This window comes from Nematostella vectensis, chromosome 10 (assembly GCF_932526225.1).
Source record: "Nematostella vectensis chromosome 10, jaNemVect1.1, whole genome shotgun sequence".
Classification (NCBI taxonomy): Eukaryota; Metazoa; Cnidaria; class Anthozoa; order Actiniaria; family Edwardsiidae; genus Nematostella; species Nematostella vectensis.
Genome location: NC_064043.1, coordinates 7,915,605 through 7,933,669, shown reverse-complemented (window position 1 = coordinate 7,933,669; position 18,065 = coordinate 7,915,605). Strand labels below are relative to the sequence as shown.

The following is an 18,065-nucleotide window of genomic DNA, read 5'->3' as shown; positions in this document are numbered from 1 at the left end:
TTGTAATCAGCTTGTAGTCCCATCGTTAGAGTACATAGAGCAAATCTGTGTAGCAAAACCATTCAGGAGTAACTTAAAATCGCGCTTATTGCGCTAGAATTGAGTGGATAGCAGTGCGGTAAAAATTGGTGCGCGAATGTGAAGCGCCGAGTCCAGGTTTGAAATAATGAATTCTTGCCATATTTCAAACGCAAGACTGACTACTCTCTTGAGGAACAGCAGCACAGAGAGCCCAAGCTCGAAGTTTGTGGTTTGGAGGATTTGTACGAAATTCACACAAAAAAAACACTGACTCATTGAGCTGTTAGAAGTGATCACTTTTAGTCCCTAGTATTCCCTAGTCTATGTATCGAAAAACTCGGCTACCTCTGCTTTACTCTACTGTAATGATATGTCACGCGATTCACATCCGGGTTCTGTGTGTGTAATAAATTCAACATGGCGGCGTTTACCATGCGGTCGTTTGTCCGTCTCGTAAATAACTAAACATTATTATTAGCCATGAGCAATTAAGCCCTTGTGCACCGTTAGCAATAAGGACCGTGCACACTATGAGCAGTTAGGCCCTTGAACAATTAAGCACTTGTGCAACGTAAACATTTAAGCCCTTAGTGCACTTTAAGAAGTAAGGCCCGATCACGAGAGAAATTGGGACCCTTCAAACTGATCACTAATACCTGTATGCACCATGAATTAGGCCATGAGCAGTAAGGCCCTTGTGCTATTATGCTCCAGGATCCAGCGTTCTTTGCGGGAAACGCCCGGGAAAAGGAAACGCCCGCAAAATACGCTGGATCTTCGAGCATGTTGCGCTATGCGATTGTAGACATTTTTTTACCTTCTGCGTGTAATTATGATTTGCTGAAGGGGATGGGTAGACACAGATACCATAATCATAGAATGTATGAAAACTTGGCTTTCTTTCAACAAGCAAATATTGCTTTTTGGTGTCAGAGTTGGGTTGTCTTTTCCTACTATCTACATTTATGCTGGAGGAAGCAGTACCTGCCAGTTTTTCCCAGGTTCTTTTAAATATTGCTTTTTCATGGACATGAATAGTGACCCAGTACCAATATCCGTGTTGTAAAGGCCGAAAGATAAAAAGGGGAGGACAGCATACAGCCCTGGGTAAGGAAAAACCTTTTCCCCTTTTTTCCAATTTTATTCCAGCAAGGCAACCCCACGTTTCATGGTTGATGTGCTTGCATTCTAGTTAGACAACCTTGAGAACAAGAAAATTTGTCGCATAATTGAGAAATTGTAATAAATAATAACTGCTCTATACCCTGGTTCTAGAGCCTTGAAGGTCTCTATTTAGTGGCCAGCGAGGTTGAGATGTCTCTCCAAGGGAACTGCTCTAGGGTGCGGTTTTCATTGTACATGTACATGCCTATTCACTATTTTTTAATCCAACAATCAGGGAGGGCTGATGCATACAGGAACATGTGCATGATGTATTATGAAGTCGCTCACACTGCCCATGACAGTCCTTCGGACCATGCTCTGGCCACGTGACCCTATCACCACATAGTTAGGTTTGGACTTTTTTATCAGTTTGATGATGGCTGGTCCAGGGTTGTCTCCTTCCAGTAGATGCTTCTCACACTCGCACTATGGACAAGAAAAAAAAAACAATAAATAAGGGGGGACTTCTCAGGTAATGAAATATCTGATCAAACAAGTAGGAAATAATAGATCAAAAGATGCTTTGAGGAGGGTGGGGTGGGGCAAATTCCCACCCCACCCCCCCCCCAAAAAAAAAAACAACAACAAGTATGCCTTTCACAGAGGAAATTCAGAACTATTCGAAGCATAAATTGCCATCATCATTCAACTATTGGATTTTTAAATTTAAAACATGAATACTTACATGCCGCTCTTTACACATCCTTTCAAACCCCTCCAGTAGTTTCTTGCTTTGTAAGCTAGCCTTCTTCGCTTCTGCCAACCATTCATTATACAGGGTCGTTCCAACTGGAACACACAAAATGTAAAGTGTTATACAGTACAGGGGCGTAGCCAGGGGGGCGGCCCAGGGGGCCCGGGGCCCCCTTCTAGCAGCCAAAAATACAGTACATGTATGAGACATCTAAAATACAGGAGAAAATGCCTTGAAAGGGCCTTTTGCACCCCCTCCTGTTAAAAATCCTGGCAAGGCCACTGCAGTATTGTATTGAACTTCATACAACAACATGCAAGTATGTCAACAAGCCTTAATTTTTGTTTAGGCTTTGAGGGTGTTTCTGAGGCCTGTGGCCTCAGAGCCCTTGATTTGCTACTGTCCATATTCCACACTTCACTTACAAGCATCCGGCGGAATGAAAATTGGAGGAAGTTCTTGTGAGTGAACTAACATCAGAAGATTATCATCTCTGTGGATGTTTTCAAAATACCCTGGCAAAAAAAGATACGTAAGTAGAGCAGACATCCAAGCCTCCTGTGTGTTTGGTGAGGGGAAGGGGGAAGGGGGAGGGGGGGTGTTCTGAGCCCCCCAAAAAATCCTGTCTGTGCAGGTTATGGCCTGCGTCAATATCATTATCTACAAAAGTATTCTTATGGCTGAAACATCTCTTGCAGTGGGGTGCTGTGATAACCCCAGGATACTGATAATAACTTGATTATATAATAATTATGTAGACATTTGCTGGAAGATACAGGCAATTGTAATATGAATAAAGATTTGGTATATGCGCAGATGAAGGGGAATGTGGTTAGACAATGGATCTGAATTAATCCGTTTCATTTCACACCTGCACCAACCAACCAATATATACAATATTAAAAAAAATGTAGGGTAATAATTGTCGGGTAGTGTAGTCTGGTAATAATGGGGGGAGGGGGTGAATAGGGGTATGTAAATCCACCGAGCCGCAAAATTTTCGGGGCAAATCCGTGAATCCGCAGATATTTTTAGATCCGCTTGGTTTGACAGGTAAACAATATAGCAACGATTGTAATTCATTTAAAATCCGAAATTCGACCGTCAATGCAGTCAAAATCCGAAATCCGTGCCCAAATTGTCAACAGATCCGTGATCTGCCGTATTTCCAAAATCCGCCAATCCGCTGAATAAATCATCAAAATCCGTAATCCGTGAGCATTTCGGGGCTGAATCCGCCGATCCGCGAACCTATTCACCCCCCCCCCCCCCCCCTAGAAACAGTAAAATGCTTATAGAAAAAAATCAAAAAAAGCTACTAAAAACAAAAGCATATTGTCAATACACTGCATAACTTCTTAACGCTTTAATTACCTTGGCCTTTCATCAGAGTAGCTCATTAATTTCAATATTGGGCGATAACCGGAGAGCGTAAAGGTCAATTTCAAGGAATACTTTACCCATGATAAGCTCATTATAACTCGCAGATGTTAAAATCATATTCCTTACGTACCCAAAAAATACAAAGAACGAGTACAATTTTCTGGTGCGACACGAAGGAACTAATTTACGCAAGACTGACTACACGAGATCTACTCGTCACAAAACACCAGTCCATAGCACATTACTCACATTCAAATGCCCTCATACTGTGCTCACTGTGGTCTATGGCTAGCAGAACTCGTCTTTTCTCATATTTTGTATCTTGCTGAGACTCTGTGGCCATCTTGGCGTACTTTATGCGGGCCTTTATGCGGACTGTGTAGGTTTCTCGCCCGAGGAAAAACTCGGCCAAGACAAGATGATTTATGAGTGTCCAATTTATTCAGCATGGGAGGGGCCAATCCCCTTCTCCCCTCCTTGTATGTCACGCAATGCTCTTGATTGTCAAGTTCATCATATACAGATATAGAGTAATAGAGAATAGAGTAGTATCAAGCGTGACGAAATGCGATATTTTCATTTTTTTTTCATGTTGCTTAGGGTCGCTCTTGTTTTACTGGGGGTCTCCTCGTTCGCCGTGACTCGGGCCAAGTCGTTTTATCATATCATATCAGACTACTTGAGAATTTTTATATGATAGATAATCGTTTGTTGTTGAAGTATCAACTAATGCGCAAACCTAACACGGCGGGTTTCCTGTGTTTTTTAATTCTGTTACTAGGCCAGCGGATTCATCGTTGCGGCAGCAGTTGCTTTATTTGCCCACTCTCAACTGTTCAATCTTGCTTTCATGTTTGTAGGATGAGTTTTATAAGATCAATTATCTTGATTGAAAAGAAATGAGCTCGAAGGAATACAGAGAACATAGCTACGCCAGCACACCTACAATATCACCAACAGGTAAAAACAATACTAACCAAGCAGTTAGACCATCCATCTTTTTTAACCTTAGTGAATAAATCGTATTGTTTCCTGCTTGTTTCTCATTTGATGTACATGACCTTCTATGACACACTTTTATAGAAATGACAAGTAGCCCATGGTCAAGCAATATCTTGAAGCTCGTTCAACGACTGAACAACTTTCATGCAGCAGGTATGTTTTCTCCATTCCAGCTCTGAACAACAATACCATACCTGTCAACTCTCAGCTTCAGGTGGAAGTCTCAGGATTTTAGGCCGGCCTTCTCCCGCTCTCCCGCCTTGAGCTAGTCTGCTAGGCGGCTCTCATTCAGGCTTATTCAGAAATGTTTTGTTTTCCAATATTGGGAATTCTGGCAAAGGCCAAGCAGAATTCCCAATATTCGAAAACAAAACATTTCCGAATAGCCCTGAATGAGACCGGCTAGCCTGGAACACCAAATGTCCCGCTTTTAGCGATCTTATCACTTCAAAAAAATTCCATCTATTGAAAATTGACATATTGCCTATTTTCTATCAGTGAAAAGTAATAATTCCTTGTGTAGTGCCATTGTGCGCAAGAGCTTTCTAATGGCAAACATCTGCTGAGTGCTGATTGGCTTAATGATAACAGGAAACCATTTAGCTGCTTTAGCTTGTGAGCCCTCTGTGAGGGTATACCCCACCCCTCCCCCCAAAACATATATACTCACCCCTCCCCCCCCCTCCAAATAAAATTCTCACGTCTGGGGTGGACAGTATTGCGATACTCCATAGATTGTGGGAGTTTAGAGGAGGGGGAGGAAAACATTTCAGGGCACCCTGCCTACTATATGCTTTCTTCTATTCAGTAGACGTATAGGGCCATCAAAGTTGGTGTACCTTTTCCTTGAAAGGTTGGCCACGCCTCTGTGTCAATAGAATTATATATTTGGCTTATGAAAATGTCTTTGATTTTAATATTTTTGCTAACTTACCTGAGTTCACACAGGAAAAGACAATATAAATAAGTGCCTCTTCTTAAACTTGGTTGAATAGGTAAGTATTTGAGGTTACCTTAGTAAGTAGGTAAATGCAAAACCCAAGATCACTCATAATTCATAGATCTGACGCACACGAATATCCAATCAGAAAGCAGCAAATAGAAGCCAGCTAAGTGCAACCCAAATGTCCCACAAAAGTCCCACAAATTGTACATGTCGAATGAAGACAGTGAATCCTGCTTTGATTTATCTAAAATATAGACGTTTATAGGGGTTTTCCTGTGACTTGGAAAAAAAACACGGTGTCCTAATATGATGGAAACTTGTCTTGTTAATCCAAGCTTGGTGAAAATCTTTAAGAGAAGCATAGAAATAGATAAATATGGTTGTTGAATGGGAATGAATCCAGCTCAAAATACGAAAACTTGGAAATGTTAAGATTGAGCGGTGCTTCTTTGGTAGGCACTATGTGTTTATGTGTTTCAAAGCTATTTTTGTCAACTTACAGTGATTTAAGTGCTGGAACAGTAGAACAAATCCGGATTTGCTGTTTACGTCTGACTTCTAACTACAAGTTTTATCAGCAAACGTCAAGATCTATAGCAAAAATACAAACGACAGTCTCATTCTTATATGTAATTGTAGTAACCTAGGATAATATCAAACACAAGTTTAATGGAAGGACTTACACTGCTCTTGTATGTGGTTTGTTTGCTTTTGGTTTTTCCTTTCTTTGTAGTAAGCTTTACAGGTTTTTCTTTAATTTGAGTTCAAACTCCGCACTAAAAGTGGCCAGTCAACGAAAACAGGGCTAGCACTTTCTACGCTGACCGGAAAATGCTTATTTGCTTGTCCAGATTCACAGGAAAATATCTCAAACCAATCTTGTTTGGCATCGATTGCCGACTTTTCGTGGGACATGTGGGACCACATGGCTGTTATTGCATAATCTCTTTCCTGATTGGCTATTCCTGTGTACGTGATTGACATGTCGGATCTATGAATTGAGGTATGATCTGTCAAAAAAACAATATTTGATTTGCAGTGAGACTTATGCCCCTATTTTAATTGTGTAGGGTCATCCAAGGTTCATTGCAAGCCATTTGTTGTAGATGGTATCACAGTGGGAACTATACTACCTAATGTTCTAACTCAAATCAGAAAATACCCAGATATCTTTGCTGTTATCAAGACTACTGACAGTGATGAACATGTGACACTAGTTCCCAGTCTCTTGACATTTGAGGAGAGAACACAGAAGGTCAATGAGGTCGTACAGGAGTTTAGAAAAAAGGACTTGTTTGTCACTCTAAGAGGGTGGAGAGATGAGGTAGGAATAAGTTCTTGAAGGTCCGATCATATAATTTACAAAAAGACTTTTAGAGCAATCAGTTAGGTTAAATTTAAACCGCTGAATGCTAAATATTCTATGAGGGGTTAGGAGGGGTATATTGGTTCCCTGGAATAAGATACAAGCAAGGTTTTTGTCCTATCCCATGTGCAACCTTATTCCCAAAACCACCCCTCTAACAGCGAGAATTAAGTTGTTGGCTATAAAGTGTGCACAATTATGTTATACAGATGTATGCTGTAGGGAGATCATTCAGTGACAGACCTTTCTTCATGATGGAGCGTTCCGCCGCATGTGAGTGATTACATGCTCTCTATCATTTACAAAGTGTGGATTGTAGTATTATTGTGTACATAATGCAATCCCACTTTTGTCACATTGAAGGGGAAATTAAAGATTGGTGATCATTATGTATGATGTTAGAGGGAAAAATCAGGGATGACAAGTCTTTCAGCGATGTATATCCCAAAAGATCTATTTCTAAGGGCGGATAACAGGGAAGAGTTTTTTGGGTCTTTTGAAAAAAAAGGAATCCTCTTTGGGGTGGATCTTTTCTTATGCTTTAAATTTGCAGTTGCTTTCTCCCCTTTTGCTAATGGTGATGATGCGCCTGGTGTTATAACTGTGATGATGATGCATCTGGTGTTATAATTGTGATGACGATGCGTCTTGTGTTGTAATTGTGACGATGTATCTGTTGTTATAATTGTTGTGACGATGCGTCTGGTGTTATAATGTGTTGTAATTGTGACGATGTATCTGTTGTTATAATTGTGGTGACGTGTTATAATTGCAACGATGCGTCTGGTGTTATAATTGTGATGACGATGCGTCTTGTGTTGTAATTGTGACAATGTATCTGTTGTTATAATTGTGGTGACAATGGGTTTGGTGTTATAATGGTGATGATGCATCTGGTGTTATAATTGCAACGATGCGTCTGGTGTTATAATTGTGACAATGCGTCTGATGTTATAATTATGATGATGCATCTGGTGTTATAATGGTGTTATGCTTTAGGTCTGCTTGGAATAACTCAGTATGGTGTACATCTAAATGGTTACCATAGAGATGTCAACGGCATGCTTTTTATGTGGGTGGCCAGGAGAAGTCTTTCCAAACCAACATATCCTGGAAAATTAGACCAACTGGTATGTCAAGTATTGTTTAACAAATTTTTGCGTACAGATTACACCTCAAAGGTACTGTTAAAATAACACACTAAAAACACACAAATACATAACTCACTACAATAACAACTAAATGGTAGATCACAACTGGCACTATTTCCACTTGTCTATGTAAAAAGTAAGTGGATGTCTGGGGAGGGGATAGTCCCTTCACACTACCACACTACCTATTGGCACTACTACATTGTTTCCTAAGTCTTAAAGTGATTTGTTTTTTGTAAAGGTCTTAGGGAAATTTAGGGAAAGGTAGCTTTTGATCTTAAAAAGTCTTCATTTTGCTTGCTACATGTCATGTACTGGGGAGGCATGATACATATAATTTATGAAAACTGTGAGGAAGAGCCACACCTGTATTTATTATTTCTTTTAGAAAACCAGGGGGATGGGGGGAACTCAGCCACTCAAGCACCTAGGGGTGCTTCGGTACTGATAAACAATGTGATTTAGGTGGCTGGAGGTATCCCCTGTGGTTCAAACACAAGAGAAACATTGATCAAGGAGTGTGCAGAAGAGGCATTGATAGCTGAAAGCCTTGCAGCAAACGCCAAGCCTGTGGGGACGGTCAGGTAAAGAAACCATTAACTATTTAACCTTAGTTTATTTTTGTGCAATCATTGCTCTTGTGCTATACAATCAGGCACACAGCTATAGCTGGATACAGAGGACACACCCACTGCTCTTTGATTGTCAAAAACACCTTTTCTTATTAAAGACACATTTCAATTCCTGGCACCTTTTCCCAAGTCCTAATCCCAGTTATCTATTCTTCTGAAAAAGTACCAGCAAAGATGATGCAACACTACTTAACTTTATAGCAAATTACGTATAAAGCTTTAACCTGTGCTATTCCTCTATTGTAGATGTACTAACTATGTAGGTACCACTGCTCCATTTGAGATTTTTTGTCTTTCTCACAGCTATGTGTTTGAAGATGAACGTGGGGTCTTTCCCGAGGTTCAGTTTGTTTATGACCTGGAGCTACCTGAGAGTTTTACTCCAAAAGCAAGTGATGGTGAAGTGAGTGACTTCTACTACTGGCCTATCAGCAAGGTATACTTTATACAGTCTTATCTTCGGGAACCCAGGGTGCGGAGTAATAAAGAAGCAAATTAAAAACAAAAGCAAGTTCGAAAAAGATGCAAGCAATATAGTAAGGGGAGGGGTGGGTGGGGGGTCAGTGAGGGGATATTGTATGGAAAAATGCTGGGAAAACTGAAATAAAGCTGGAAGAACAAGGTGGAAAAAGGCGGGTGGAAAGGGTAGGGGGAAGAGAAAAGAAAGGAGCGTAAAATTTCTCTTAAAAGAAAGGAGTGTAAAGTTCTTCCTAAAAGAAAGGAGTGTAAAGTTCTTCCTAAAAGAAAGGAGTGTAAAGTTCTTCCTAAAAGAAAGGAGTGTAAAGTTCTTCCTAAAAGAAAGGAGTGTAAAGTTCCTCCTAAAAGACAGGAGTGTAAAGCTCCTCCTTTCTCTTCTCTCTCGCGCCCACTCCCCCTCCACCGCCTCGTTTGCGTGCCTTGTTAGGCTGACCTCGAAGTCCTGGGTGCCCGAGGTTGACCCAGTCTACAAATTCACATTCTACACTATTTTGTTCCCTTGTTGTTCCCATGATTTTAGTCAAATTTTGTACGATTTATTTAAACAATCATTCAACGATAGCATTCATTCCTTGAGCCTCATTCCTTTACAGCCCGAACCTGACACTAGTTGATCAATTTGTAATGCCGAAAACAGTCTCAGGTCTGGTTATGTGCCAGTTTTCAGCTTTCAATGCATTTTTCACCAAACTTTTAGGCTACTAGAAGGTCAACCAATCGGAATACAGTTCTGATAATAGAGCACTTGCGTGATTTGACTAATCTATGTTATTTCGGAATTTTCCCAAATTAGATTTTGCGCTAGAAACTGCGCGCTAGAAGCTGCGCGATAAATGCAAATCAGCATTGTTTTAAAAATGGGAATGTTTGTCTTTATACTGAAATATAATACCACTGTACCTCTAGTGAGATTCCATTGAGACTAAACTGTACATTAATAAACATAAAACATGACATGATGTTCAATTCGTGTGGCTTCAGGTAAAGGAGATGATTGCCACAAATGAGTACAAGTTCAACAGTGCCTTAGTAGTACTTGATTTCCTGATACGGCATGGTGAAGTCTCCCCAGACACCGGTAAGTGAAACTGGTACAAAGGATGCAAACATATTGTAAATAAAGACGAATAAACGACAAATGGAAATTGCACATGAAGCAAAGTTGCTCATCCTTTCCCTTTCTTTTACTTTTTAGAACCAAATTACATGGATTTTGTTCTCGGTTGTCATCGTCAAGCTAATTGGCGGTTCTAGACACTGAACTGTTTGTTAACATAGATTGCCTGAGTACCTGACTATCATACTTGGATCAGGCGCACGAAAGCTCTTACGGCTTGTCACCAAGTCATTCTAACCAAAGCCTTATAAAAGCCCTGTGCAAATAACGCCAACATCGCACAGTAATATGGGAAAGGTTGGTGACCAACCTAATAGCATCGTCCAGCGTGTGTAGCAATAAGTCGCTAGTGTTTCTGGGGACAGCACCTGCTGTGTTTTTCGGAATCAATGCTAGTAATGTACAGTGGACCCAGGCGAATATGAGGGCTGGACGCATGCGCATGTGAGGGATAGACGCAGGCGAATGTGAGGGCTGGACGCAGGCGCATGTGAGGAATAGACCCTGGTGCATGTGAGGGATGGACGCAGGCGAATGTGAGTGCTGGACGCAGGTGGATGTGAGGGCTGGACGCAGGTGAGTGAGGGATGGATGCAGGCAAATGTGAGGGATGGACGCAGGCGAATGTGAGGGCTGGACGCCGGCGCATGTGAGGAATAGACCCTGGTGCATGTGAGGGCTGGACGCAGGTGAATGTGAGGGCTGGACGCAGGTGGATGTGAGGGCTGGGCGCAGGTGAGTGAGGGATGGACGCAGGCAAATGTGAGGGATGGACGCAGGCGAATGTGAGGGCTGGACGCCGGCGAATGTGAGGGCTGGACGCCGGCGAATGTCAAAGCTGGACGCAGGCGAATGCGAGGGATGGACGCAGGCGCATGTGAGGGATGGACGCAGGCGAATGTCAAAGCTGGACGCAGGCGAATGTGAGGGATGGACCCTGGTTCATGAAAGGGATGGACTTCACACTAGGCATGAGCTCGCACTGAGCCCTGTGATGACGAAATCTCTTTGGAGCCCTATTAACGACGGTGACGTAATTCAGAAAATTTCACGAATGAGAGAAGTCCTACACTCTCTACGTGCGGAGTATACAATACTGAGTGATAGTGATGACACTGGAACGCGGGCCAACTTTAGGCCAGACTGGTAAAGATTTCGCTCTTGGATTCTTGAATGGAATTACGCATAATTTATACCTTTACAGAATAATGACGTTGTGCAACAGTAACTATTCCGAATGGGAATTCCCACTGAAGGAAAACGTCGATGAAAAAAAAAATCCTAAACGTTATCTTAATTTAAATGTAGTTATGAAAGTTAATATTAACTATGATTCAATGTTGAACACGATCAACGTGATCGAAAAATCTGTCTCCACGCTTGACGCTCATTTCTGGACTAGTTTCGTCGCCAAAGGGATAAAGTGCTTCGTCAGCCCTAGTTGCTCGGAAATGCAAAAAAAAAGACAATTCGCTTTAGTACTGCTAAGCCTAGGAAACGTTATATCTCTTAGCATAAGCGGGTGTTAGGTTTACAGCACGGCTTAATTCTCCAAGACTGAACGCATTCTTACGAGACCCGTTTGACTATCTGAGTTGATTCTATTTTTGCTGTCACCGTTATTACCGCTACGTAAGTTTCTTAAAGGCAAAGCAAAAATTCAAATCATCATTGAAGTTACACAGTGCGTGCATTAATCCTTATTTTTGTATAGGTTTTGGCGTACGGACAACACAGAAATTTTTGAGGGCAGATTTCGTTTCGTTTGGTTTTGTTTCGCCGGAACGAATAGGATATTATTTTCATTTAGGCGAGTTTTAACTTTAACAATTAATTATTAACAAATAACGAATCTTAGTTCTACTTCACCTGTCTGCTAAGATGTATGCAAATGACATCAAATTATTCAAATTCTCGTAGACAAAAAAAGCTGCCTAGCCATTCGTTGCAAATCGCACATAGCGCGTAAGTGCTTGTTTTGTATTTTTGAGAGGGTTACGGTTCGCTTTTATCAGGAATTATAGTAGAAGCTACTTTGAGTATGCTTTGAAGGACCTGGATGCCCTAGTGAGCGGTCATCTCATGCCTGCGTATCCGAATAAATTATTTGTTTGCCACTTTAGACCTGGTGGTCGTGCGAATCAATTGTGGACTCCGTAGAAAAGAGACATCAAGCCGTGTTGGCAAAAGCAGCTGTCGCTTCCGACTCTTAGAATTTACCTCCTTGGAGATCAGAGTTGGTGATGGGTGATCGGTTGTGCAACACAATCAAGGAAACTGCGGAGGGTAGTGTGTTTTCGCACGGTCACACTGCGTTGAGATTCTTCGTACACAGGGGAAGGTTACGACTTCACCATCCAAAGATGTCAAATGATATTGATAACGGAGTTGCACTAAACGGAGTAGAACTCATCGGGTACAGTGATCGGAATGGGAGAAAATCAAGTTTAAAAGATGTTATCTTTCCTAATGAGAGGCAGGAACAAGAGGAAGAAATATTAGGCCCCTCTGGGACTATCCGAGGAGTGAAGAACTTGATCAAACAAAGGCAGGAAGCGCTCTTGAGGAATGAGACTCTTAGTAAAACGAGACAGGTGGGAAAATCATGAACTTCCGTATAAAATATATTTGGAGCAATATCATTTCAATAGTTAATTTTCGTTTGAAATATTCATTGTTTGCTGTAGAACGTTAACTTTAAACGAAATAACTTTTAAATTCGATTGACTTAGAAAGAAGTGCGCTGAAGTTTTCCGAAGTAGTTGGATAAGTTTGAAAAGCAGTTTATTTCCTTATGCTTCAGGAACCAGCTGATGAATTTTTGGGGAAAATAATATTTTACACGACTTCCATGGGTGGTATTCGCTCGACTGTGGACGAATGTCGGTTCGTGAAGAAACTTTTTGACAACCTTAACGTGGAAATCGACGAAAGAGACATCTTTATTCACAAGGAGCATCAAGTAGAGCTGGATAGAAGGTTACAGGAAGAGAAGGCGCCCGTCCCGCAAGTATTCGTCAATGGCATTTGTCTAGGGGTAAGAGACTATTAGCTTTTAATCGTTTCTTTTGAGATTAACTCGCATTATTGTCTGTATGTATTGCCGATAAATTGAGCCATTTTTTCTCGCATTAACCCGTGAATTGTTCCATTTCATGAGCCGCTATTCCTATGAATAAGATTATACAACTGCAGAATGCTATAAGTAGTCCGAAAGTAGTCTGAGCTAAAAACAGTTCAAGATTTACAAATTTATGCAAAATGTTGCAGAGTATTCAATTTGCTCTACAGGATGACTTACGCTCTTTGCGATTCAAATGTAAGGATTTTAGACAGAGTCTCTGAAGTGTGTAAATACACTTATCTTTAACTATATGCTACAAAACTTTATGTATATTCACTTTGCGGTTGTAATCCTATGATTTTCTTGCCCTCGCTAGCTGATGATATAATACTATATTATATTTTGTTTATTTTCTGTTGATATTTGATGTTTGGTTCTTTATTTAAAATTTAGAAAAGTTTCGCCGATTACCGATACAAGTATGTGTTAATGACACTTCATGGTAAACATTTCGACTCCTTATAAGTCTTTATTTAAACTATTTTACGCTGTATTTGTCTCGGTAACACAGAAACAGCCTTAGTTATTATTCAGGTTATTATTATGTCGGTTATGTTTTATTAGAAGGGAGGGGAGGTAGGAGTGCAGACGGTAAATTTGCAAAGATAACTTCATGGTCAAGCTTCTATTTTATTATTATTTATCGCACTTATCTTTCGTTTTAATGAACGCTTTACAATTATTTCATGCTGCAACCGTCGTTGTCGTTTTCCTAATTTTGATGCTCCTCTTCCACCGCATGAAGCGTCTGTGGACAACGTAATGTGTTTACGCACTCTCTATTAGGGGTTTTCTAAGTTATGTGCACCAGTCTATTTAAAAATGCTAGACATTCTAGTAAGATTTTGCCATTCCGTAAAGGCGGTGCTCCTGAAAACACATTTTTTTGACCTGATGACAATCGAAATCAAAGTTCTTTTTATAGAAATAATTTCAATTACGTCTCTTTTCAAAGTATTGAAGAGCAACTAGCTCAACATCCGGTGTTTATTTTACCCCCATTTATTATTTTACACAAGCTTTGTGCTCCTTGTTTATACATACTGAGATTTGTGCGCGAAAAGTCGTCACATGAAATTCTTATGATCACCCCAGATAAGTCACCTTGGTTTTATTGATTTCTTCCCAAGTAGAGAAAAAGAGCGAGTCGTAGAGATTATTCCATTTTTTTTTCACTAGTGACGACAAGGGTATTGGTGTGACCGGCTTTGTCATTTGTTGTCAGAGCACTTGTTTTAACAATTGCATAAAAACGTAAATGGCATCAAGCCGGTTTTAAAACCTTGCGTGGAGATTCTTGAATATGTGTAGGAGAACGATACAAAAGACGAAAAAAAAAAAAGAAACGGCTGCAACTCTTTTTTGGTTTGAGAGACAGACAGAAACTTACATTGAAATATATCTGTCTCGCTAGTGTCACGTACCAGACTGAAACTACCGCCAAAATATCCGCTCGACCAATCCTTTTGGTGCTTTAGCCAATAATCAGCCCGAGAAATCGGTGCGCGTGAATTCGCTTTACCTATTGCCCATTGCTGGGTTAAAGTTGCGAGGTAAAATAAAACCAGCAATACAGGGGCGTGCTTAGAGAAAAACCTAGGGTGGGGTCCAGGGTAGTAATCCACTGATCACACATCAATTTAGTTGACAATAGGGATCCTTAACTTTGGTAAGAAATCACTAGATCCATTTGGACATTTTTTTCTATCCAAATGCACATATGAAATTAAATCGTCTTCGTTAACCACCAAGGAAGTGGTCAACCGAAGTCGAATACATATCTTCTTATGAGCAAAGTAGGGTAACAAAAAAGACACATACTTATAGTCTAACACTACTGACCTTTGTACTTTACCTTCTTAGGGTAGTAAAGAGTTATTGCATCTAAACGAAACTGGTGAGCTCAAAGAACTGCTTTCTGGGTTCAAGGTAAGGAATAAAGATTGTGAGGATCTTCTTTTCGCATTTCCAATCAAATAGCCGCATATGCGCACATATGTATTTCCTTGGACATTTCGTGAATTTAGGTAATAGTCTAGTAGGGTTTTGGGGAGCACTTAAAGGGGGGGGGGGGAAGAATGGCCCCGGTGATCCAGCATATCGTTACTAGTCACCTACTATACTAGTTCTCAAATTATATTAACGAGTCCTGTGTTAATCGTGAAAGGTTCTGATCCAGGGCGTTTGCTAGTTAAGTAGTAAGGCAAAAGTCACTTGACATCTTCTTTCCAAAACACAGAAATCCCCAAATTGCAAGATACATAGACCAATTCGTTCATAGTCTGTGTCTGGAAGCACGGGTGGCTTAGCGTGTTAGCGCGCTGGCCTATCACCACTGTGTACCGGGTTCGAGTCCTGGCTCTGACTCGAGGGCTTTTCTCGGGCTTGGTATCTCAAGTGAGAGGGTTTTCTTTCTCTTGTGCTTTCCAGTCCGTCCCATTCACGGGGCGCACCCCACCCCACCCCTACATTATCCACCCATACTCCAACCCAACCTTAAAATATACCAAAACCTGATTATCCAAGATACAATATGCACCGGATTACCAAACACTCATACATCAGCATCAGCGCACCTTAAAACTCAATTATTAACTTGTCATCATTCCTGCTAGTATTTCAAGTTAAACGAATTCCTATTTTTAACATCCGTTATTGTGTTTTTTCCCTTTTTTTAATACTGTGTTTGTTGGATGTAATAATATACTCCCACCCCGATGCCTCTTAGGAGAAAACGGCTAAAATGTATCTAGACTTTATCCTGTTGTACTTGTTATAAGAAATATTCGATATACTAGAACAAAAATTACCTCGCATGTAATAGACCCCGGTAACTAGTCCCGCCCATAAGGCAAATAAGTAATATCGTGATAATGTCATCGTATAATGTCACCGTTCGCTTTTTTATATTTTTCTCCCTTTACGATGTTAGTTGTTACTTCTTCACAACCCCTCCGCCGGTACATCCCTCCTTCCGTTATTTGTAGGGGCGTATCCCAGCCACGTAATCAGGAATGGGAGGGGGGCTGCGCAGTCATGGGCTTCATATGGACAAAGTATAGTATTTGAATATTCCTTAAATGAACCACTTTTTGGCCGCCTGCCAAGGGAGAGTGCGCGCGGTATCCAGGGTCATTCAAGGGAGGGGGCTCATTTTATGCCCAATACTAAGGCCTCTTGGGAACTCTCTCCCTGATTAGGACCGGTGACTTTCAACCTTCTGACCACTGTAATTATATTCTCTTTCAACCAGAAACAACGAGACGTGTGTGCTAGATGCGGTGGCTTTCGGTTCATTAACTGCTCCTCGTGTAACGGTAGCAAGCGGACGCGGCGCATGCGCATTTCACGTGAGATCAACATGCTCAAGTGTACAAAGTGCAACGAGAATGGACTTCTGAAATGTCCGGACTGTGCCCCAGAGCCAGTTACAATAATCTAGATTCCTCAAGCTTATGCCTACAACACAGAAAACGCCCCACTGCAGTTCCCGCAATAAGAAGTCTAGATTGATGCAGCTAGCTCGCTACCTCGCGTGTAGCAGGTGGCAAACCCGTAGTATATAGGAAAAGACTCGTTTCGCCAATCAGTGCGGCCATGGTTAGAAACTTTTGCCTGGGAAGAGAGGGAGGGGGACGTAGGGACAGATGCTATTTTCTTTCATAATTCCTTTGTACGTTTCCGATTTTACTAGGGGATCATGCCCTCCTGTGTGACGTAACACAGTGACGTTGTGCCCATAACACGGCCCTGCAACAGAGTAATATGCAGCGTTATTCGAGGATGAAGCTTATTTCAAAATTCCAAATACATTATAATTTATTATGCAGTACACTATCCTTCGAGTTAAATTAAAGCGTTCTAAGCCTGCAAAGATTTTTTTCTGATGACATTTCTAACAATGACAGGGCCGGGCCGCAGCAGGGGATGGAGCACTGGGGCACGTGCCCCCATCCCCCCCCCCCCCCCCCCCCCCCCCCACAATATTTGAAAAAAATATGTGGCTGGTTTCTTTATTGTGCCCTTCCAATATCTTAAAGCTTGCTACGGCACTGATTGAAAATGTATCATTTTAGTGTCACGCGACTAGAGTTAGAAACACGTACTTCCACGAATACAAAAGGTTTCCACACCATCAAAACCAATTGCCGCGAACTATTTCCAACACCTTCTGACGAATGTCTGATTTAATTAGTCATGGGAAACCAGATCCTTTTTTCTCATATAAAGTTTTACCCTTTTTTACACCTAGCTAAGTAACGCTTAAATCGTATGAATAACTAAAGAGTCACGATGGTATATAAATAGGCACTAGCAATGTGATAAAAAAAGGGAAGAAGAGATCAGAGGAGAGAGAGAGAAAAGAGGGAAGATTTCAGTTCAGAAGGGATCGGAGGAGAGAGGAGTTAAGTCAGAGTCACACTGAAGATGGCCTGACCGAGGTTTAGTCAGAGACAGAGAGAGAAGACGACTCGGAGGGAGTTCTACGAGGAAATAAAGCAAGCATCAATACGCTGTCCTATAACCCCCTATGACATTAGGTAGACAACCTTTAAAATTAGCTTTATATTCAATACTTTTTTAGTTTTATAGGTCGAGGATCCGCAGCGCTTTTTTTTCTTGAGGCCACTGGGTCTCTACCCGCTGGTCACAAGAGAGACGCACGAGGCTCTGGGACCAGGGTACTGGGTCTCCGAGTATGCATATGATGAGGCCCCTGTGTGATATAACAGATAGTGCACATTTCTACCTCTCTTCGCAAGAAAAACAAATTCTGTTTTTTTTTTTATTCCCAAAGTAAAATGATAGTCCTATCTTCTTTGTTTCCTAACTCAAATCTATAGGGCTCCACACCGCAAAGATGCTTCAAGGAGCTTCCGCAAACCACAGGCCCTAAGGGGGAAACCTCGTTCCCCATTTATATTGAAAATTAAGAAGTCTTTGGGGACCAGGGAGTCATGATTTAAAGCTGAATTGACCAAATCCCC

At 41.3% G+C, this 18,065-nt stretch overlaps 3 protein-coding genes across 5 annotated transcripts; 2 read left to right on the top strand and 1 right to left on the bottom strand.

Moving 5' to 3' along the window:
• Window positions 1-302: 302 nt before the first annotated feature.
• LOC5521880 (universal stress protein A-like protein) lies at window positions 303-3,676 on the bottom strand. Its single transcript, XM_001641721.3, has 4 exons — window positions 3,512-3,676; window positions 2,305-2,394; window positions 1,871-1,974; window positions 303-1,611 (listed from the first exon to the last, which is right to left on the bottom strand). Exons 1-4 carry the CDS (start codon window positions 3,603-3,605, stop codon window positions 1,417-1,419), a joined length of 483 nt encoding a protein of 160 aa, XP_001641771.1. The 5' UTR covers window positions 3,606-3,676; the 3' UTR covers window positions 303-1,416.
• Window positions 3,677-4,035: 359 nt separating this feature from the next.
• Window positions 4,036-12,439, top strand: LOC5521893 (nudix hydrolase 20, chloroplastic). 3 transcript variants are annotated; one of them, XR_007314048.1, is made up of 10 exons: window positions 4,037-4,222; window positions 4,346-4,417; window positions 6,281-6,534; window positions 6,786-6,849; window positions 7,576-7,706; window positions 8,193-8,311; window positions 8,663-8,795; window positions 9,818-9,914; window positions 10,032-10,250; window positions 12,077-12,439. XR_007314048.1 is itself a non-coding variant. In XM_048733817.1 (9 exons), the coding sequence occupies exons 1-9, from the start codon at window positions 4,162-4,164 to the stop codon at window positions 10,088-10,090; spliced, it is 843 nt and encodes a 280-aa protein (XP_048589774.1). In that variant the 5' UTR covers window positions 4,036-4,161; the 3' UTR covers window positions 10,091-12,439. The 3 variants fall into 3 exon arrangements, 2 of the variants coding, with proteins under 2 accessions (XP_048589774.1, XP_001641661.2); XM_048733817.1 differs by having other exon boundaries at window positions 4,036-4,222; window positions 6,428-6,534; window positions 10,032-12,439; XM_001641611.3 differs by having other exon boundaries at window positions 10,032-12,439.
• Window positions 12,197-17,441, top strand: LOC5521885 (glutaredoxin domain-containing cysteine-rich protein CG12206). Its single transcript, XM_032367408.2, has 4 exons — window positions 12,197-12,547; window positions 12,757-12,990; window positions 14,941-15,006; window positions 16,331-17,441. Exons 1-4 carry the CDS (start codon window positions 12,197-12,199, stop codon window positions 16,517-16,519), a joined length of 840 nt encoding a protein of 279 aa, XP_032223299.2. The 3' UTR covers window positions 16,520-17,441.
• The last annotated feature ends 624 nt before the right edge of the window (window positions 17,442-18,065 follow it).

Coding starts and splice junctions, on each gene's coding strand:
- LOC5521880 (XM_001641721.3), bottom strand. CDS start 3,605: ATGGCCACAGAGTCTCAGCAAGATACAAAATATGAGAAAAGACGAGTT. Junction 1,975..2,304: donor TTTCATTCCGCCGGATGCTT/GTAAGTGAAGTG, acceptor TGTGTGTTCCAG/TTGGAACGACCCTGTATAAT. Junction 1,612..1,870: donor GGATGTGTAAAGAGCGGCAT/GTAAGTATTCAT, acceptor TCTTGTCCATAG/TGCGAGTGTGAGAAGCATCT.
- LOC5521893 (XM_001641611.3), top strand. CDS start 4,162: ATGAGCTCGAAGGAATACAGAGAACATAGCTACGCCAGCACACCTACA. Junction 7,707..8,192: donor CTGGAAAATTAGACCAACTG/GTATGTCAAGTA, acceptor AATGTGATTTAG/GTGGCTGGAGGTATCCCCTG. Junction 9,915..10,031: donor TGAAGTCTCCCCAGACACCG/GTAAGTGAAACT, acceptor TTTACTTTTTAG/AACCAAATTACATGGATTTT.
- LOC5521885 (XM_032367408.2), top strand. CDS start 12,197: ATGGGTGATCGGTTGTGCAACACAATCAAGGAAACTGCGGAGGGTAGT. Junction 12,548..12,756: donor CTCTTAGTAAAACGAGACAG/GTGGGAAAATCA, acceptor CTTATGCTTCAG/GAACCAGCTGATGAATTTTT. Junction 15,007..16,330: donor AACTGCTTTCTGGGTTCAAG/GTAAGGAATAAA, acceptor TCTTTCAACCAG/AAACAACGAGACGTGTGTGC.